Source organism: Equus quagga, chromosome 14, assembly GCF_021613505.1.
Source record: "Equus quagga isolate Etosha38 chromosome 14, UCLA_HA_Equagga_1.0, whole genome shotgun sequence".
In the NCBI taxonomy this organism is placed as follows: Eukaryota; Metazoa; Chordata; class Mammalia; order Perissodactyla; family Equidae; genus Equus; species Equus quagga.
Genome location: NC_060280.1, coordinates 88387543 through 88408853, shown reverse-complemented (window position 1 = coordinate 88408853; position 21311 = coordinate 88387543). Strand labels below are relative to the sequence as shown.

Sequence of the window (21311 nt, the reverse complement as noted above, 5' to 3'; positions counted from 1 at the left end):
CATTCAGCCAGGGTTTGTCTGTGGTGGAGAATGGCACCTCCACAGTAAGTGGTAGAGGCTGCTTCAGATGGGGATGTCCCTGTGAGCAAGGCCTTGAGAGGTCCTCGTCCTCCCAGGAGGCATGTGCCAGTGAGAAGTGGGTGGAGGCCTGTGGAAGATGGAGGCCCCGACAGGGAGCCTTGGGGCAGGAATGGTGGTCAGGGAATGCTTCTGGGAGGAGGCGGCAGGCCTTCCTGCTGAGGTGAGGAGGCTGGGCAGGAGCTGGCTGGAAGCAGACCCCACCTGGCTTGGGACCCACCAGCTTGGGGTTCATGCCTTTTATTCACAGGGCGCTGTCTTTTCTTTTTCATGGCTGCGTAGTATTCCACGGCACAAGGCGCCTTTGTTTATTTCCCCACCTCTTGGTGGGGGACCTTAAGGCTGTTTCCAGTCATCCAGTCCCAGGATTTGCACGTGGACATGGGACCTCTGTGTAGAATGTGGGAGAAGAGGACGTGGGGAGGTTGGTGGCCAACCCTGGGTGTGTGGCCCTCACCTCCCCAGGTGTGGTGGCCAGGACACCGCCAAGCAGCGGCTTCACTGGGGTTGAAGAGTGGGTCTGGAACTGCTTGGAGAGTCCTCTCTGATGCTCCCGCATCAGCACGTCCTGGCCGCGCTTCCCCTCCTCCCCACCTCTTCCACGGCTGGGACCCGTGCAGTCGCCTCTGCCCTGGTCCCCTGTCTCCTACTCTTGCCCTCACAGCGTCCACAGGTCACCCTCCTCTGCCCACCACCCTCCATGGCTCTCACCTCCATTAGGGTACAAGCCCACCTATGTCTTCCTGCAGCCCCCAACACCTCCACCCCTTCTCCCCCTTGCTCATCCCTCCAGCCTCTTGGCCACGACCTACACTCCCCAGGCTCCCTCCCACCAGGGGCCTTTCTCTTCCTTCCTCTGCAGCTCCTCTTTGTCCAGAGTTCTAGCTGACCAGCCCCTCTCTTCTCGGGTCCCTGCTCAAACCTTGCCTCTCTGAGATCGCCTCCCTCCCCCCGATCGCCGGCCTCGCCATGTTGGCCTCAGCGTTCTTCACGCCTGAAATGATCGTGCATTATTTGTTTCCTCTCTGCCTCCCTGCTCCCCCAGAACGTTAGTCCTCACGGGCAGAGTTTGCTCTCCATGTTCCTCCTGTCCTGACACACAGTGGGAGCACGTGTGTTTGTTGAATGAATGTCCGTAGAAACCAGACTTGGGTTGATTTCACTGCACTCACGGTCATGGAGAAGGGGCTGGAAGACGGCCCCAGACTCGGCCCTGGGGGCTCACAGCCCGCCCGGGGCATGCAGGACCATGGCCAGCCGAGGGGCAGGGGTGCTCCGGGGACAGCAGCCAGTGCATCTTCTTTCCGGGGAGGGCTGTGGTTCGCCCAGCTGACACGGAGGAATAACCGTGTTAGACAAAGACCCCCAGGCTGGCCTGGCATGGGTGTCCCTCTGGGCTGGCTTCCCCGGCTGTAAGAGGGCGCCCTCCCCAGGCTGCGGTGACGGATGCCCTGTCCAGCTGCCAGTGGGGGCCCTGGACTCTCACTTGCTGCCTCGGTGCCAGGCAGCCCGGTCAGGAGTGAGCCCTGCTTGGCCCGGGTCCTCGAGCATCCCCGAGGCCTCAGGCCTCCCCTCCTCCCATGGATGCCAGGTGCCCTCCCAGACCAAGAACGAGGTGCTGGGGGTCATTGCTTCTCAGCCCTGGCAGCCCCTTCGGATCCACCACAGGGAGTGGTCATAAAATGCCGGAGCCCAGTGCCAGACCCTCCCAGACCGGCCTCAGACTCCGGGGGATTCCAGTCATGGGCCGCGGTGTGGAGCACTGCGGCTCCAGGGAACTTGAGCCTGCTTGGACCGCAGACGTGGGCTGTGGACAAGTGGGCGGCCGGCAGAACCGTCCAGGGCCCCGGGGGCACCCCCACGCCCAGCCGTGGCAGGCGGCGTCCCGGAGACTGCCCCGTGACACATTTCTCAGTGATAAGAGTCTTTTGGGGCTGGCAGCCGAGTGGAGCAGGCAGGAGCAGTCCCAGCTGGGGTGACACCCGGCTGCCGGGTGATACGCCCTGGCACGGCCAGGCCACTCCCAGAGGAAGCCCCGTGGCAGGTCGGGGACACGGGCCCGTCTGTCCCAGGCCGCGGGGCCCGTGTCTTCTGTGCTGCTGGGCAGGGTCCTTCTGGAGGGTCCCAGCCTCCTCGCCCGGGAGGCCCCCAGCTGGCTTGGAGGACAAGGCCTTCAGAAGTTTTCTACGGGGTGGGGGATGGGGTGCCAGGGATGTCTAAATCAAGATCAGGGGCCTGTGACTGGAGGCCGTGAGCCCCCGACTCAGCTGGAGGAGCCTTCCTGTGGTTGGGTTGGCATGCCTGCTTGTCTCGCAACACCCAGTTCCCCTTGTCTGGGCGGAAGCCCTTGCGACGGAGGCCAGCTCCCGCGGCGTCTGTCCTGGGGCCCCGCCTGGCACAGGTCACAAGGGAGCTCAGGGCAGGCCGCTCTCCGAGGCTGGGAGGTCCCACTGGAACACACTGCCAGCACCAGATGAAAAAGGACATGCCAGCTTGATTTTTCAACTCTTTCGTGAATTACAAGTTATTCAAATGTTGACCCATTGTAAAAAAAATCCCCTCTGCAGGACGGGCACAGAGCAAGGCCGAGCTTCCTATTGCCCTTTGCTAGAGCCACTCCCATCAGCCTGTGGCTCTTGTCACATCCTTCCTCCAGCTTTCTGTGTGTGAGTGTCCCCTGTCCCCCCCAATGCCTCCATAAGTCCATCTTTGGCACTTGAAGTCTCAGCAGAATGTGACCACCTCGTGCCAAATCCCTGCTATTTACTGTCTAAAGGGGTTTTGCCGCCACCTTCTTCTTTTTTTCTTGGTAAGGAAGATTGGCCCTGAGCTAACATCTGTACCCATCTTCCTCTATTTTGTGTGGGACGCTGCCACAGCACGGCTTGTCAGGCTGTGTCATGTCCGCACCCAGGATCCAAACCGGCGAACCCTGGGCCAGCAAAACAGAGCGTGCAAGAACTTAACAACTATGCCACCAGGCTGGCCCTGCCTTCATTTTGTTTTCAGTAAACCTTTTTTTGGGAATAATTGTAGATTTACAGAAAGTAAATAAGCTTTGAATTTACAGAAGAGTTGCAGAGATAGAACAGACGGCTCCCGTATACCCCACCTGTCTTTCCCTGATGTCAACCCCTTCCCGTGGCCTGTTTCTCACAACTGAGAAGTGAACCTTGGAATGTTGTCATCGTTAACAGCAGCCAGACTTTGTTCAGCTCTCCCACGGATTTCTGTCCCAGGGCCCCATCCAGGATCCCCCACATTGCATGTCATCGTCACCTCCTCAGTCTCTGCTCATCTGTGGCAGCGCCACAGTCATTCCTTGCTTTGACGACCTTGCTGTTTCGCAGAATGTCCCTCAGTTTGGGTTTATCTGGTATTTTCTGATGGTTAGACCGAGGCTCTGGGGTTTCGGGAAGAAGACCACGGAGATGAGGTGTCCTTCTCTTCGCCCCTTTCAGGGCTCTGTGACATCAACAAGGCTGATCGCGGTGACGCTGACCTTCGTCTCTCCGTTGACCTTGGTCTCTGGTTAAGGTGGCGTCTGCCAGCTTTCCCCAGTGCTGAGTTACTTTTTCTCCTTCTCCTGCACTATCCTTTGAAAGCCTCGAGGGTTTTTTTTTTGTTTTTTGAGGAAGATTAGCCCTGTGCTAGCATCTGCTGCCAATCCTCCTCTTTTTGCTGAGGAAGACTGGCCCTGAGCTAACATCCGTGCCCATCTTCCTCTACTTTATATGTGGGACGCCTACCACAGCATGGCTTTCCAAGCAGTGCCATGTCCGTACCCAGGATCTGAACTGGCAAACCCCAGGCCGCCGAAGTAGAATGTGCGAACTTAACCGCTGCGCCACCGGGCCGGCCCCTCGAAGGTTCTTTTGAATGTAATTGTTTACTGGGAAATATGTGCAACATGGCCCCGAGTTCCAGACTCTCAGACAGGAGGCTTCGGCGGCTCCTGCAGAGTCCCGGTGGCAGCCTCTTCCTCGTCTCCTGTGCGTCCTCCCAGGTGCTCAGTGCAAATAAAGAGAATTCGAGTGTGTGTTTTTCTCCTTCCCTCCCCCGGACACAGCTTTACACCCAGTTTCCACTGTTACATCACAGTATTTCTTGGGGATCTTCGGTATCCACACACAGAGAGCTCGTTCATCTTTTTTTCCTCCCTCGAGGTGTAATTTACATACAGTAAACAACGCCCGTTTTAGCACACAGTTCTGCAGGTTTTGACGAATGCAGAGAGTTGTGTAACCGCCACGACCATCAGCACGTAGAACGCCTCCGTCACCCCCCACAATCCTCCTGTGCCCTTTTGTAGTCACCCCTCTCCCATCTCCTGCCCCTGCCACCTGCCGATCGCTTCTCCACCTATGGTTTTGCCTTTTCCAGAATGTCCCAGAAATGAACTCAGGCGACCTTTTGAGTCTGGCTTGTTTCTCTCTGCATGACGCGTTTGTGAGCCATCAGGCTGTGGGCATCGACAGTTCGATCCTTTTTATAGATGAGCAGTATTTCTGGACCGCCGTCTGTTTCACCGTCACCCCCTGAAGGACGTGGGGTCGTCTCCAGTTTTTGGTGATTATGAACAATGCTGATATAAACATTCATGTGCAGGTTCCCGTGTGGCTCAGAAAGACGTTTTGAGTTCATTTTGTACGCCTTAGGAGGTGTAGGTTGAGGTTTACAGTTTTGTTTTTTTTTTGCATGTGAATGTCCAGTTGTTCAAGTCCTATTTCTTGCAAAGACCCCTCTTTCTCCGTGGAGTCGTCTGCGTCGGAAATCAGTTGGCCTTATTTGCGTGGGTCCATTCTGTGTGTCTGACCTTTGCCCAAAGCCACGTTTCTTTATTACTGGGGCTTTATAGTAGGTCTTGAAATCAGGCTGGGTGAGTCTGCTTTGTTCTTCTTTTACAAAATTGTTTTGGCTAGTCCAGTTCCTTTGCCTTATATGTGAATTTTAGCGTCAGCTTGTTGATTTCTCCAAAAAAGATCTGTGTGTGTCAGTACGTGGAGAGCTTCGCTGTTAGTTTTTATAACTGTTATTCTGTCCGACATTGCCACTCGCCTGGACGGGTGCAGTCGCCTCCTCCTAAGTCACTCCCCCCTACCCCGGGCCGTTCTCCCTACGATGGCCAGAAGAGCCTGTTGAGAACCTGCCTCCCCTCTGCTCAGAACCTACCATGGCTCCCAGCTCCCTCAGTGTAAGAGCTAAAGTCCTCACTGCCTCCAGAAGGCCCTGCATGGTCTCCTTCTCCCCTCCCCACCCCAGCACTTGTCTCCCCTCCTCTCCCCCAACTCCTGCCTTACTTGCTCTCTTCTAGCCACACTGGGCTCCTTACTGTTCCTCAAACATTTCTGACACAGTCCCACCTCAGGGCCTTTGCACAAGCTGGTTCCACTGCCTGGAAAGCTATTCCCCTCAGATAGCCCTGTGGCTCATTCGTCACCTCCATCAGGCCTCTGTGCTCAGATGAATCCTCAAGAGGCCCTCCGTGGCCACTCTGCTAACATGCCCCCACCTTGTTACCCCATCCTCTTGTCCTGTTTAATTTTTGTTGGAAGCATTTGTCACTCCCCGTCATCGTCCTGCCTGCTTATTTGGTTCATTGACCGTCTCCACCCAGTAGAAGGTGAATGCCTGATGGTGGGGCCTTGCTCCTGGGTCGGCCCCGGCCCCTGGCACGGTGCCTCATGTGTATTAGATGCTCCAGACCCCGTCCCCCTCTCCGTGTCAACTCTCCTACCCGTGTCTCAGTCACTTAGCGGGACTCAGTCAGCAGAGACAGCCAAGCCTGGGCTGCCACGCGGCTGGTGGTCACACGCTCATCAACCATGCCGCAGAGAAGTGGAGGCTTCGGCTAAGATCCAGGTCACAGAGGGGCCGAGGCTGGGGAGGGCAGGCTGAGGGCTGGCCGCCGGCAGCCGGCGGGTTTATGTGGCTCCGCAGTGGGTTTATCTTGAAGATGGATGATGGACCTGTTCCCGGCTGGTACATGGGTTGCATCTGTGCGGTTTAAAACTTTTCTTTTATTATAACATCTTTATATAATTCACACACCATAAAATTCACCCTTGGCAAGTAGACTATTCAGTGGTTTTTAGCGCATGCGTAGAGTTGGGCAGCCGTCACCACTCTCTCGTTTCAGAACATTTTCATGTCCCCAAGGACACTGCCTGGTAAGCAGTCACTCCCCACCCCGGCTCCTGGCAACCACTCGTCTTTCTCGCTAGGAATTTGCCCATTCTGGATGTTTCATCTAAGTGGACTCGCACACCTGGTGGCTTTCTGCGTCTGTCTTCTTTCACTTGGCAGAGTGTGTTCAGGCTTCCTCTTTATCACAGCACGTATCAGAACGTCGTTCCTTTTTATGGCTGAATAATACTCCGTCGTGTGGCTAGACCGTGTTTTGTTTCCCAGTCATCTGTTGATGGACGTTTGGGTTGCTGCCACTGCCTGTTTTGCACGGTGGCTGCACCATTTTACATTCTCAGCAGCAGCAGCGGAGGGTTCCATTTGCCCCACATCCTCGCCGACACTTGTAAACACGTGTCTTCTTAAATCCAGCCTCCTGTTGAGTATGAAGTAGTATTTTGCTCCTTGTTGGCTTTTTCATTTCCCTAATGACTAACTATAATCTTTTCTTGTTTTTATTGGTCATTCGTATCTCTTCTTTGAAGAAATGTCTGTTCATATCCCTTGTCCATTTTTTAATTGGGTTATTTGTCTTTTTATTGTTGATTCATAAAAGTTCTTTACGTCTGGTATCAAGATTGGTCCTTTCTAGGATAAATGATTTGCAGATATTTTCTCCCATTATGTGGGTTGTCTTTTCACTTTCTTTGAAGCAGAAGCATTTTACGTTTTGATGACGTCTCATCTATCTATTTTTTCTTTTGGTGTCATCTCCAGGAAACCATTGCCCAATCCATGCAGGTCATGAAGATTTACTTTTCAATTTCCTTTTAAGTATTTTATAGTTTTAGCTCTTACATTTAGGTTTCTGATCCATCTTGAGTTTATATATGGTGTGAGGTAGGGGTCCAGCTTCATTCTTTCACGTGTAGCTATCCAGGTGCCCAGCACCATTTATTGAAAAGACTATTCTTTCATTATTGAATGGTCCTGGCACCTGGTTTGAAAATCAGTTGACCAGAAGCGCAAGAGGATGTTTCTGGACTCTTAAATCTATTTCATTAATCTTTATGTTAACTCTGATGCCAGTACCACACCAGCTTCATTACTCTGCCTTTGTAATGAGTTTTGAAATTGGGGAGTGAGTCCTCCAACTTTGTTCTTCTTTTTCAAGCTTGTTTTGGCTATTTCGGGTCCCTCGCATTTCCCTATGAATTTTAGGGTCAGCTTATCAGTTATTGTAAAAAATGCTGTTGGGATTTTGATTGGCATTGTATTAAATCTGTAGATCAATTTGGGAATTATTACCATCTTAACAATATTACGTCCTTCAGTCTATGAACACAAGATGGCATTTCATTTATTTAGGTCTTTCATTTCTTTCAACAGTGTTTCTTAGTTTTCATTGTAAATGTTTTGTGCTTCTTTTGTTAAATTTGTTCCTACGTATTTTATTCTTTTTGATGCTATTGTAAATGGAATCGTTTCCTTAATTTCATTTTCATATTGTTCACTGCTGGTGTGTAGTAATATACCTGATTTTTGTTTATTGGTCTTGCTCTTCTTTCTCTAGATTCTTAAATGGAAGGTTAAATTTTTATTTGAAATCTATCTTCTTTTTAAAAAAGTGAAAAATTTGTTCCTGGGGCCGGCCCAGTGGCACAGTGGTTAAGTTTGCATGTTCTGCTTTGGTGGCCCGGGGTTCGCTGGTTCGGATCCCAGGTGCAGACATGGCACCACTTGGCAAGCCATGCTGTGGCAGGCATCCCACATATAAAGCAGAAGAAGATGGGCACGGATGTTAGCTCAGGGCCAGTCTTCCTCAGCAAAAAGAGGAGGATTGGCAGCAGATGTTAGCTCAGGGCTAATCTTCCTCAAAAAAAAATTTTGTTTCTAATTAAAGTTTTTTTAAAAAAACTTTCTTGAGGTATAATTGACGTACAAAAACTTGCAGTCTTTCTTCTTTTTTAATATAGGTGCTTACATCTGTAAATGTCCCTCTGTCTACTGCTCTAGCTGTAGCCTATGAGTTTTGGTATGTTGTGTTTTCATCACTCATCTTAAAGTATTTTCTCATTTCCCTCTGATTTCTTCTTTGACTCATTGGTTATTTAGGAATGATTGTTTAATTTCCACATACTTGTGAATTTCCCCAAATTCCCTTCTGTCGTGGATTTCTAACTTTATTCCATTGTGGTCAGCAAACATAGTTTGTATGATTTCAGCCCTTTCCCAGTTATTGAATCTTGTCTTATGGCCCAGCCTCAAATCCGGCCTCTCCTGAAGCTTGTTCCTTGTGCCCTGGATGAGGACGTGTGTTCTGCTGACGTTGGGCACGGTGATCGCTCTGTGTCTGTTAGATCTTGTTGGTTTATGGCGGTGTTCACGTTTTCTATTTCCTTGTTGACCTTTCGTCCAATGTTCGATCCACTATTGAAGGTGGGGTGTTGACGTCTCCAGCTATCACCGTTGAGTTGCCTGTGTTTTCTTTGCCCTGTGCTTGCTTTATGGCTGTGTAGTATTCCTTGTCCCACTAGGTCTGGTCACTCCTCCATGAGCTTTTAGGTCATTTCTAGTTTCCGCTCCTGACAGAGTCCTGGGGCCGGGAGGCTTGTGCGTGTGCTGGGCCCAGGGCTGACCCTGGAAGGGGGTTGCTGGGTTGGAGAGGAGGCGGATCTAGAATCATCTTGCCTGTCCTGCCAGGAAAGGCCGTGCCAGGGTCCTTCTCGAGGTGCCCAGGGTAGGTGCCCTTTCCCTGTCACCCTTGTGCGCTGTCTTGTGGAATAGGGCCCCGTGTATGCTGGCCTTCACGTGACTCGTCCCCTAGTCCTGCCAACACCCTGACAGGTAGGCACTGTTATTGTCCCATTTTACTGATGGAGAAACCAAGGTGCAGGACGTGACAGCCCTTGTCCAGGTCTCCGTCTGGCCGCAGGCTCTGCTCTCCAGGTTGTCCTGACAGGGCCGTGACTGCCCTCCTGTCCCGAGCCCAGGGCTCCTTTCTGTCTCTGTTCCTAGACATGCGGTGCAGTGACCGGGATGGTGCCGGCAGATGGGGACAGGAATGAGGTGGGTTGGGTCTGTGTGTCATTGTTAGCTGTGTGGCTTTGGTCCGGGTGACCTAGCTTCTCTTGCCTCAATTTCCCCGTTTGAGAAATGGAGTTGGCGAGAGCCCCTGCGAGGGTGAAAAAGGGCCTCATGTGCACGGAGCTCTGCGTGTGGCCTGTGTGTCATATGCCAGCTGCTCTTGCTGTTCATGCCTCAGCAGGCATTTATTGAGCACCTGCTGTGTGCCAGACACCATGCTGGGTGCTGGGGACCCAGCAGTGAACAAAGCAGACAAGAATCCCTGTCCTCGCGGGGCTGACAGTTCAGAAGGGGCCCAGGAGGAGGAAGGAAGCAGAGATGCTGGGGTGACAGCAGAGGGCGTGCAGGGGGAGGGGACAGAGCTGGGCCTGGGGGCAGTTGGGCTGGGGGGCTCTCTCCCAGGAGGCGCCATCGAGCCAGGGTGCGAAGGAGGAATGGAGGGCACTGTGGGGCATCTGATGGCACGAGCAGCCCAGGCCGAGGGAGTGGCAGGGTGGTGACAGGATGCTGGTGCAGGGCCTTGTGGGTTCAGGGAGGACGCTGGAAGCCACGGGTGGGTTTTCAGTGCATGTGCGGCGGGGTCTGACTCACAGTGTGGAAAGCTCTGCCTGGCTGCTGGGCTGTGAACACATGCGGCAGGGACAGCGAGGTGGCAGCAGTGTGGCTGTGACCAGGGACTTCGCCTCAGGAGCTTGGGACCGAACAGGGGAGAAGGGCACGGTGACAGCAGAGCCAGGCAGTACCAACAGGAGTTGCCGGGAGATGGGCCATCCCGGGTCCTGTGCAACTGCGCCCGGTGCTCCTGCATGGTTCCTCGTGGTGGCACCCTATCATGCTGCTTGAGGCTCTGGGAAGGAGGCGGGGGTGTTGTGCTTGTCCCCAGAGGCCACTGCCCACTCTCTTGCTCCAAGGATGGTCCGAGGACACTGGGAGTGGATGAGGCGCCGCCCGGCTTCCTGCCTGGGTTTTTACCGACGTCCTGCCTCCAGGTGCAGCTGGCCCTCAGGGTGGTGACATCCGCAGAGCTGGGAACGGATGTGTGGCCAGCCCCCGTACAGGCACCTGCGCTGTCCCCTCCCGTCCCTGCCACACCCTGTTTACAGCTGAGGACACAGAGCCCAGGATGGGAGTGATCTTGTCGCCAAGGTGACAGTGTGGCTCAAGCCTTCTGCTGCAGGGCAGAGCAGAGAGGACGTCGTTCGGGGGACCCCCGGGGGGGGCAGAGTTGAGGGCTCAGGTCCCAAGACACCAGCGGTTTCCACGTCACCCTGGGCCGTGCTGCTTGGCTGACCACTGGCCTTGGGCTTGTCAGTCCACCCGGAAAGTTGCAGGTTAATATTTGCCGGCTGTAAAGGCATATGAAAGTTATAAAAGAGCGACGTTCAGATGGCGTCGGAGACTATAAAATGGGAAGGCTTCGTCCTCGCTTCATAGACAGCCCCCATCCAGGGCTCAGGGCGTCACCTCCACGCCTGTTGTCCCTGCACAGGCAGGCAGTGTGCACAAGAATTAAAAAAGTCAGAGTTGGGGGTCCTGATCAATTCTGCACACGCACTCTGCTTTCAGCCCCGCGGCCTGGCCTGCTTCCTGGGCCAGCTCTGGGGTTGATGTGGCCCGCTCTCTGCTGGTGGGCAGCTGGGGGGTTCATGGCTTTCACTCCAGGCAGCACTGCCGCAGGGACTGGCTGTCCTTGCAGACCCACTCAAGAGAATGAAAACAGGGTGACGTGGGGCGGGGAGGTCAGTCAGGGACAGTCAGGCCTTTCGGAGGAGGTGCCCTCTGAGCTGAGTCTTGCGTGACCAGAGGAAGCCGGGATTGTGGAAAGGCTCAGAGGAGACGATCATTCCAGACAGGGCATCAGGATGTGCAAAGGCCCTGAGGCAGGAATAGGTCTGGCCTCCTTGCGTACCTTGACCTCCAGTATGCCTGGAGGGAGTGAGCAAGGTGGAGGTGGGGGCTGAGGGTAGGGAGGTGATGCAACAGTTGCTCAGGGCCTCGGAGGCCCTGGGGACACTTTGGAGAAAAGGAGGGACATGATCAGACTTAAATTGTATTGAGTTTCCCTTTGATCGAATGGGGCACATGGTCTCTTTTGGGCTCCGTGGAAAGAACTTTGCAAACCCTTCCAAATGCCCTCTGAGGCAGGTGACGTGACCCCCACTTAACAAATGAGGAAACCGAGGCACCAAGAGATGACCTGCCCTGCACAGATTGTCCGGAAAGGAGATGGCAGCCTCTGGATTCTGGTTGGGGTCTGAGGCCCAGGGCCAGGCGGCTTGTCGCCATGGGCCACTTTCCTGCTTCTGCCCCTGGCCTGGCTGCCAGATGAGACCACAGAGCAGGTGACACTATGGCTGAGTGCCAGGGGTGGGGCTGACTTCAGAACCTGCAGGATTCCTGCGCAGGGAGGGGCCTGCTGGGAATTTGGTGAAGGGGCGGCACCCAGGAGGGGGTTGTGCAAGCCGGCCAGGCGCCATCCTGTCTCGCCCCGGCTGCCTCAGTCTTCTCTCCTGTACAGTGGCACGTTTGGGCCTCCATCATGCAAGTTTCGGTCACCTGACTCCGTATTGGGAGCTAGGAAGAGCCCCGAGAACGTGCCAGGCAGAGGGCCGTGACCCCATGAGGCTGCCACTCTGTGTGGATGGGAGGGCGGGAAGGGGCACACTGCAGCCACGTGAACCAGTCAGTATAGTGGAAGATGCCAGTTATGAGTAGAATTGAGGACTGAGCTGGATGGTGTGTGACAGAAGGGAGCTGCTTCCTCTTGGGGTTGGGGCGTAGGGAGGAGACAGTTTGGCCGGGAGTTGCCAGCTGGTCATGTGAATGCTGCAGAGGGTTCCAGGCTGCGGGCACAGCCAGTGCAAAGGCCCTGAGGCAGGACTATGCCTGCTGTGTTTGGGGAACATGGAGGAGGCCAGTGTGGCAGAAACGTGAACGACAGGGAGAATAGGAAGAGAGAGGGTAGAGAGGTGACTGGGGTTACCATGCAGGGCCTTCTGGCCACCCTGGGGAGACCAGAGGTGGGAGGTGAGGGTGGGCAGCCTGAGAGGACTCCCTGCACTGGTCCAGGCAGGCGCCAGTGGGCAGGCCTCATGGCCTTGGATGTGGCAAGGAAGGGGCCAATTCAGGCTCCATCTGGAGGTGGAGCCAGCAGGACTAGCTGCTGGGCAGGGTCGGGATGAGATGTGGGAGGAGCCCGGCTCTGTGGTCCGAATCAGGGGCATAACCACTCTGCTGACCCTTGGAGTGGCCACAAGGATGCAGTGGCATCTGCCCGGTGACACTGAGTGTGGGCTGGGTTCCAGGGGACCAGTGGTTACTGTTCGATGGTGTCAGCAGGGGGTGCAGACAAGGCAGGGATGAGGCCGGGATCCAGTGGGGTGTGTGGTTGGATGTCGAGGCTGCGTGATGAGCTCTGCTTCTATTCTAGCAAAACCACAAAGGAGGCCCCCCAGGTGGGTGGGGGTGACTGGGGCCTCTGCCTCGTTGGTGTCCCACTGTGTTCCCATCCCAGCCCTGCTCCTTCCTTGCTGAGTGGCCTGTGGCGGTCCTGAAACTTCGAGCCTTCGTCTCCCTGTCTGTGAAATGGGAGCATCGGCCCTACGTCATGCCTTTGGTGTCGCTCAAGTTTCCCGAGATGTTGCCCAAGATGGGGTTAGGGCCGGGCCAGGCAGGCGGCTGGCACTTCCTGTATAGGCTCATGTCAGAGCCAAGAGAGCGGGCCAGGCATGGTCGGGCCCTGGGGCCTGGGGCCTGGGGCTCCTGCTGGGGACTCCTCTTGTGGCTGGCGCTGTGCTGAGGCCTCCCAGCCACACTGGGGCTCTGAGTGACCCTGTGAGTATATGGTGACGAGGAAGGGATCCAGCCCAAGGCGCTGGCCGGGCCTCCTGCCACCAGGTTGCCCTGGTGCAGGGTGGCCTGGGCCCTCACCAGCTCAGGGTCAGCCTTCCAGTGGACTCATCCTCTGCTGCCTTGTCTGTTTGTTTTCCCTCCCCCACCCCCCACCCGTGCCCCTGGGGTTTTGGCCCCCATTGTTCCCTGCACTCAGGCGTCCGCCCTAGTCGGGGCTGGAAGCCAGTCAAAGGGCTCCTGGTGGGGCCTGTACTCTGTCCACAGACAGTAAATAAACAGCCTGGGCTTCCGGTCTGCCTGTGGTGCCGCCTCCTGGCGTGCCCGCCTCTCCTTGCCCCCGGCAGCGCCCTCAGCTTCCAGGGGGAGGTGGCCCATTTTAGAGCTTGGAAACTGAGGCGCCAGGGGCTGAAAGGACTGCCGGTTACACGGCCAGCCGGGCGCTCCATGTGGGTGGGTGGTGTCCTCCCATCCCACAGATGGCCGGGCCAGTGCCCAGAGAGGGCAGAGCCCTGCCCAGGGCCACACAGCTCATGGAGGCAGAGCTGGGCTTTGAACCCAGGCTTCTGGCTCCAGAGTCCTTGTTGCTCCCGGCCATTCCACAAACATTTAATGAGCACTTGCTGTATGCCAGGCTCTGTTCTAGGAGCTGGAGATGCAGCAGACCAGGCCGGGTGCAGAAGTCCTCGCAGAAGTCCCCAGACCAGACCTCTGCTGGGGGCCACGTTGGTGGGAGCGGGAGGGGCGTGCATCTGGGAAGGAGGGGTGCCGTCCATTGCATCTGCCCACGGAGTGTGGGCAGGGCCTGCGGGGAAGGGTTTCCTGGCAGAGGGGACAGCTCCTGCAAAGTCTTGGAGGCCAGAAGTGCAGGAGGGATCCCAGAGGCCTGGGGTGCCGGGTCGGGGGCGCTGGGGGGTGGGATGGGCAGGTGGGGGACCCTGTCAGACCTGGGATTGGTCCTGTGGACTCTGTGGGAGGAAGGCTTGGGGCTCAGGTCTTCGATTTAGAAAGCTAACAACAGGGGCCGGCCCCATGGCCGAGTGGTTGAGTTTGCGCACTCTGCTTCAGCGGCCCAGGGCTTCGCTGGTTTGGATCCTGGGCGCGGACATGGCACCTCTCATCAGGCCAAGCTGAGGCGGCATCCCACATGCCACAGCTAGAAGGATCCACAACTAAAATATACAACTATGTATTGGGGGGATTTGGGGAGAAAAAGCAGAAAAAAAAAAAAAAGAAGATTGGCAACAGTTGTTAGCTCAGGTGCCAATCTTTAAAAAAGGAAAGAAAGCTAATAACAGATAACCCAGGAGCAGGCTGGGTGGGAAGGAGGCCAGGGGCTGGAATGATCACAGTTAACACTGAACACCTACTGTGTGCCAGGGAACAAGACAGACCCGAGATCCTATCCTGGGGAGCTGACTTTGGGGGAGGAACAGATAAGTGACAGTTACTGCTCTGGAGAAAGATGGAGGTGGCCAGGAGGGAGGCGGTTGGAGCTGTGAATAAGGGTGGGCGGAGTCTCTCTAGGGAGGGGTCATTTGAGCCAGAGCTGTGGGCAGCGAGGCATGGGGCGCCTGTCGTGTTTGGCACCCAGTTGCCCTCCGAGGTAGGTGGAGTTACCCTGTCTTCATGACCAGGAAACCTAGACCAGAGAGGCAGGGAAGCCGGCTCAAGGTCACACAGCACAGAGGCGGCCAAGCCAGGACCAGAACGCAGGCCACCCTGGGTGCACAGTGGTCATTTGCAGCAACGGCAAGGAGAGATGAGGAGAGTGGTGGGCGCTTTGAGTCACAGGGAAGGACTTGGTGACCCTGTGGCACGTGGGGTCAGGGAGGAGGAAGCAGATGACTGAGGCTTGATGTCGCCCCCAGATACGTGGACAGTCAGCGTTCTGGGCAGAGCCACTGGGGACTCCGTTTCCTTCCCCCAGGCAGGCAGGAAGGCCCCAAGAGCGCTCCTGCTCCGTGTGCCAGGAAGCCCTGCGGATGGCCTCGGGGCACAGCCGGACAGGCCCTTCCTCCTGGAAGCCCTGGGAGAGTCCTGGGGGCTGCTGTTGGGGGGCTGTTGGAGCTGAGGGTGGGTGTCGATGCCCTTTCTGCTCAGCAGTCGGAAGCTCCTGGAAGCGCAGTGGGACAAGACTCAGGGCTCCGGGCGCTCCCAGCCTGGTGTGCAAGGCCGTGCACGCTGTCCAGCCTCGTCCTTCAGCCTCCTCCCGCCGGGCTCTGCCTCCCCCGCCGGCCTGCACCCCCCACTCCTCCTTCGCTCGCCACCAAGTCCCTGCCTGGAAAACTGTCTCCCCTGCGTGCGCCTGGCGCTCTCGGGTTCTCTCGGGCATCACGCTGGCCCTCATGCTCTTCTGAGGCTGTCATTGTCCCTTGTCACCATTGTGCTCACAGTGCCTGGTCCCCCAGACACGCCCAAAGCAGTCATAGGACAGCCCGTGCCAACCCCAGTGGCCGAAGGCCTGTCCCTGGCAGGGGAGATGCCAGCGGCTCCAAGTCACACGTGTGGCCCAGAGGCTGGTGACCTGTGGTCAGGGGCTCAGACCCCATGGCTTTGAGTCCTCACTGCTGTCACTCCCGGACGCCGGGTGACCTTGGGCAGGTGCCCACCTCTGGGCCTCGCTGCAACCGTGAAGTGGCGCTCGCAGACCTGTCTGCTGGATCTTGTCATGTTAAACGAGTGAAATCCATGGAAAGTTCTCAGCTCCTTGCCTGGCACTCCTGAGCACCCCACAGCTGTTAGCTACTCTCTAAACACACAACGTTCTGCCGTCACTAATCCACATGGCTGGTGCAGAATTCAGAGATGTTCCAGAACATTCGATCATTCTCCCTCCCAACAGGCCCCAGCCTCCCTGGGCTCTGTTTTGTTGCTTTTTCGTTTTCTTTAGTCAGAAAACACAGAAAAACCTCGTCTGCATCCTTTGTTTTTCCTCACTTGGTCCACCCAGAAGGAAGTTCCATGTCAGTACATCAAAAGGTCTTTCTCCCTTTTTTGGGGGGGGCTGCACAGTGGCATGGATGAGCCGTAATTTATTTATTTAGTCTTTAAAGTTCCTTCCATCTGAACTGTCCTTTTGACTGGGAAACTAACAAGATTGTGAGAATTCTGTGGGCACGTTTCAATGGAGCGTTTGCTGTCCTTTCGACCACAGACTTCCTGAGCCTGGCCTCCCGGGACCTTTACTGAGGTTTCACTTAGATCCAGGAAATCAATCCCATCTTAAGTACACACCTTGAGCTGTTGGACAGATGCACGCACACAGCACAGGTCAAGATAGAGGATGTTGTCATCATTTCCAGAAACTTCTCTCCTGCCCCTTCTATTCACTTCCCTCAGAGCGAACTGATGCCTCTGATTTCTATTGCCAAGACCAGTTTGTCTGGTCAAGTTCGTCTGTATGACTCAGCAAGAGAAACGAGGGCATGTGTCCCCAAGAGCCTCCTATGAGAATGTTGGTGGCAGCTGGATTCGTACTGGCCCCAAACTGGGGATGTCCCATCAACTGGAGCGAGAGCGGACGGACACCCTGGGGTCCATCTGTGCTGGGGAACACAGGTCAGCGATGACAACCAGCTGTCCTCCCGCCCAGCAGGGTCAGGGTTCATTCACACGTTGCTTCTGTCTTCTTGGGTGGCTGACACGTTCCGCTGTGTCAAAGAGGCAGGGCCTGGGGGGGGTGTTCTTGTGAAGGACGTGCACACCGGCACCCTTACTGTTGGTGGTTCTGTGTCGGATGGCATCTGAGATGCCGCGTCTCTGGTGGGCAAGGTGCCTCCTGTGCCTGCCTCTCAGGTCCCTGCCTGTGAGCCAAGGCCCCGGCCACATGGATGCTTGAGAGGTTAACAGCCCCAGCAGGCCCACTGTGTCCCTGGGAGAGCCTGGTGTCCCCGCGAAGGGGCGTTGCTCTCCTGGAGACGGCGGGTGCCCCCTGTGGCGAGGGCCATGGTGAAAAGCTGACTTTGGAGTCTGCAGACCAGCATGTGGCCCTTTCTGTCTCCCAGGCCTGCCCACTCTGCACCCCTACATGTGGCTCGCCCCTCATTTCGCCTTCTCAGAGAGACCTGCCCGACCATCCCAGCCCCTAAGTCCTCTTACCTCATAGTGTGTCTTCTTTGTCCCCACCCCCATCTCACGGGGTCTCCATGAGATGTCAGCGCTGGGGTCCCCAGCATCTCCAGTGTGCTCAGTAGGTGTGCGTAATACTTGAGTGAACAAGCGTGTGGCCTCGGCCGCGTCACATAGCAGCTCCACCTGAGTCCCCTTATCCGCCAGAGGGGAGAATGGGACACCACTCGGAGTCACATGGCGTGAAGTGGGCATGAGATGCTCCGTGCAGGGCAGGCGTGGCCCCAGGCTCTGAGTCGTCCTCGGGACCCTGATGTCACGGGTGTCACCTTCAGTGTGGAGGGCTGGCTGTGCCGCCAGGGGCTGCGGGCTTCACCCTCCAGGATTCCTACCTGTCCACGGGGCCTTTTTTCCTCTGTTCTGGCCCCTCCCGGCCTCCGAGGTCCTTCTCTGTCTAGCCGGTGCCTGGTCATGGCTGTCCATCTCCCGAACTGCTCTGGGCTCTGTCCAGTATGTGTCCACTGTGTTCTATGTCCCTCCCCATCCTGGGTCCAGCCCCTGTCATCGTGCGTGTGGACCAATGCGGTTGCCTCCTGCCCACCTCTCGACCCTCACCTTCACCTCTGGAGCCCCCAGAGGGGGCTTTTAAGGCGATGCACCTTTAAAAGCACACATGGCCATAATCTGGCTGTCCCTAAACCCTATCTGGTGGCCTCGCTCTAAGAACGATGACCAGCCTCACCGTGACCTCCAGCACCCCCCCCCCCCCCCTTCTGGGCACATCCACTCCAGCTCTGGTGCTTGCTGGCAGCTTGCCATTTTACAGGAAACAGCAGAGTCCTTTGCACGACTTTAGTAGTCTCTAAAAATGCTGCTTCTGCTTGGGGGCCCACCTGGAGCCCTGCTCATCTTCTTTCCTTTCTGAATGGTCTGGGGTGGCTTCCGGTCTTCCCGCTTTGCGCGAGTCCAGGGGATCAGGGTGAGCCGGGGCGGGTCATGCCTGAGTGTTTCCGTAGTGAAATACACAGCATGTATTTTTTATTAAACAGCTTTATTGAGGGGCCATTTCCATGCCAGGATGTGCACCCATTTCCGATGCAGTGGTTTGTAATAAGCTTATAGTAAATAATTAGTCAACATCACCACACTCTAGTTTTAGAATTATTTCCACCGCCCCAGAAAGCTCTGTCCTCTCTTTTTCCCACCCCCAGGGCAAGCGTTAATGCACTTCCTGCCTCTGTCGATTTATCTTTTCAGGCCATGAAACAGGTCCTGTTTTGCCATCAACCTCTTCCCTTTTATTTAGTCTTTATAGCTTGCTTTATAGCATTACGTTACTTTAAAACGTGTAGCAAATGTACTGATCTCTCTGGGGTCTGGGAGAGATGACACAAAAAGTTGTCAAGGACAGGGCCCTTTGGGTGTGCTGGGGCCGGAGCACAGGCACCAGCCTTCAGTCCAGGCCCTCCCCCACCCCTCCGTGGCTTCGGGACCCTCCAAGGCTGGAGCCGTCCCCAGTGCCCCGATGGCGTCGGTGTCTTTGCCGAGGTGGCCCAAATTGCAAGTGGGGGTTGCGCCACCACATGTGGTCACACTTCCTGCCCCATAGGCTGGCCTCATGAGTAATTTCTGTCCCTTTCCCCTCCCACAGGGACTTCCTTCCCCGAGGTTCAGGAATCGTCACCCGGCGGCCTCTCATTCTGCAACTCATCTACTCAAAAACAGGTATGCTGGGCGCCTCGGAGCTGCAGTGGGAAGTGAGCGCAGGTCAGGGGCTGGGGCTGGGGACCCGCGTCTTGGGCTCTGGGGTTTAATTCACGGTTTCCACGGGAGCAGGGAGGTTGAAGCCCAATCCGGTGACCCCCATGCCCACCCGAGCATCCTTAACCATGACCAGGCCGCCAGGTGCCATGTGTGTTTGCTGTGTCGTAGAGCACACGTTTTTACTGAACACTTTCAAAATCAGTGGCAGACACTGTGACACGTCAACCCGAAATGCTTCAGCGTGCTTCCCTTTGCAATGAGGACACCCTCCTACATGCACAGAGCCACACCCAGGAAGAGCACCCACTCCTGTGTGTTATCTAATGCCCAGTCCATATTCGCCCTGCCACTTGTGCTCCAGAGCTTTCCAGGCCGGTTTTACAGCTGCTCTCATCAGTCCCATGCTACGCTCCATTGTTGCGTCTCCTTTTCCAGCATCCATTTCGTTTCTTCTTCTTCTTCTTTTTTTTTTTTTTGGTGAGGAAGATTGGCCCTGAGCTAACGTCTGTGCCAGTCTTCCTCTATTTTATGTGGGATGCCACCACGGTGTGGCTTGATGAGTGGTGTGTAGATCCACGCCTGGGATCCAAACCCGTGAACCCCAGGCTGCCGAAGCAGAGCATGCAAACTTAACCATTATGGCACCAGGCAGGTCCCCTGCTTTCATTTCTTTTTAAATCACGACATTGACTTTTGGGAGAGACCTGCCCATTGACTACAGAATGGCCCACATGTGGACTTTTTCTGTCCTCCCCTGGGTGGCCTCACTTTATTTCTGTTCTTCCCACACAAGTCTGACATGACCTGGGCACATCTCCCAGCTGGAAACCCACGTGGGCCTCTTCGGAGAGCGTCTGGGGTCTGAGGCTGGAAGGGGAGAGGGGAGCCGTCGGGGACGGGGCCTCTCTCTCCGGAGCCCCCGGGTCTCTGTCCTGCTTCCCCACAGACCTGCAGTCTCAGCCCTGGTTGCTCCAGCACTGATGTGCGTCAGCTTCACCGCCCGGCCGGGTTAAACACCCCCACGCTGCGAAGGCAGCGGACACGCTCCCATTTTACAGAGGGGGAAACTGAGGCCTAGCCAGGTTACCTGCCTGCCTGCCTTTCTGACGGCGCCAGATCTGGGATCTGAGGTCGGCCTCAGACCCAGCTCTCAGCAGTGCAGGGTCTGACCCTCTCCCGTTCATCTTTGACTCCGCCCAGCCCACGGGGGGCGTGGCTCCAGTGCGACGCGGCAGCCGATTGGCCCAGCAGCTCCTCTTTTTGAGCTCTGCCATGTCATTGGCCACGGGCGAGCCAGTGGGCTGCCTTCTCTGGTTTCAGCTGTCCAATCAGCTGGGCCAGGCCTTTGGCTTTGTTTCCCATTCAGCAGGAGGGCGGGGGGTGGGGCCTGAGAGTCTGCATCTTGAATGAGTTCCCAGGCGATGCTCAGGTTTCTGGCCTCTGGTCACACCCGGAAAACCTCTGCCCCCGTGGGTGGGGGCTGGGCGCCAAGACTGCCCGGGTTCAAATCCTGGCTCTGCAGCTTTCTGCCTGTCTGGCCCCTGGGGAGGGACCGCCGCACACAGCCGTGTCTCCTGTCGGGACAGTGAAGATAATTATAGTGCCGCTTTGGTCCGTGGCTGTGAAGACCTCGTTATCCAATCCACGTACAGCCCGTAGAACGGTGGCTGGCACGCCTGCGGCCCTTGCTGAGTGATGCTGTCCCTGCGGCTGCAGTTTTGTGCTTGCTGCTGGCCTGTTTGGGGACAGCTTGCTGGGGAGACAGGTTGGCTGCCTTCCTGCCCTGAAAGCTCACGGACCGTGTCATGGCGGGAGGGCCTTCCCATCAGCTCCACAGTGGCCGTCCCCCGGCGGTGGTCCACTGAGCACTGCATGCCACAGGCTGGGCCAGGGCTGCTACCACCACCTGCCCCCTGCCTTCCTGGGCTCCCATTAGCGCCAGGGGACTAAAGGCGGAGACTTGGGGTGAGACCAGGAAGGAGACACACAGGAGGGTGGGTGTCGAGGGCCTTCTCTCAGGAAGTGACGTTTGAGCTGGGGCTGCCGCGGGCGCTGGGCTGTGTCGGGGAAGGGGAACTCTGCTTCCCAGCAGAGAGCAGTGTGTGAGGACACGAGGGGCGATGCCCAGCACGGCCTCTCGGAGGAACTGAAATTCCTCCTAGGGGAGAAGAGAAGCACATGATGAGTGACAGTGCTGCGGGCACACTGAGGGCAGCAACTGGGAGGGCACCTCTGCCCGGTGCCTGACGCGGACTAACATGGAAGTCTCATTCCTGTCCGCCCCACTTACTTGAGGGAACTGAGGCTTCCAAGCTGAAGCCGCTTGCCTCAGGGCG

General features: G+C 56.3%; 1 protein-coding gene across 7 annotated transcripts in view; it reads left to right on the top strand.

The window, feature by feature from the left end:
- The window catches only part of DNM2 (dynamin 2), a 79259-nt gene that overhangs the window by 7925 nt on the left and 50023 nt on the right, over positions 1-21311 (top strand). For all 7 annotated transcript variants that reach the window (XM_046637989.1, XM_046637988.1, XM_046637986.1 and 4 more), the window contains exon 2: positions 18863-18936. In XM_046637989.1, the coding sequence (XP_046493945.1) occupies positions 18863-18936 (74 nt within the window). The remainder of the gene's footprint in view (positions 1-18862; positions 18937-21311) is intronic.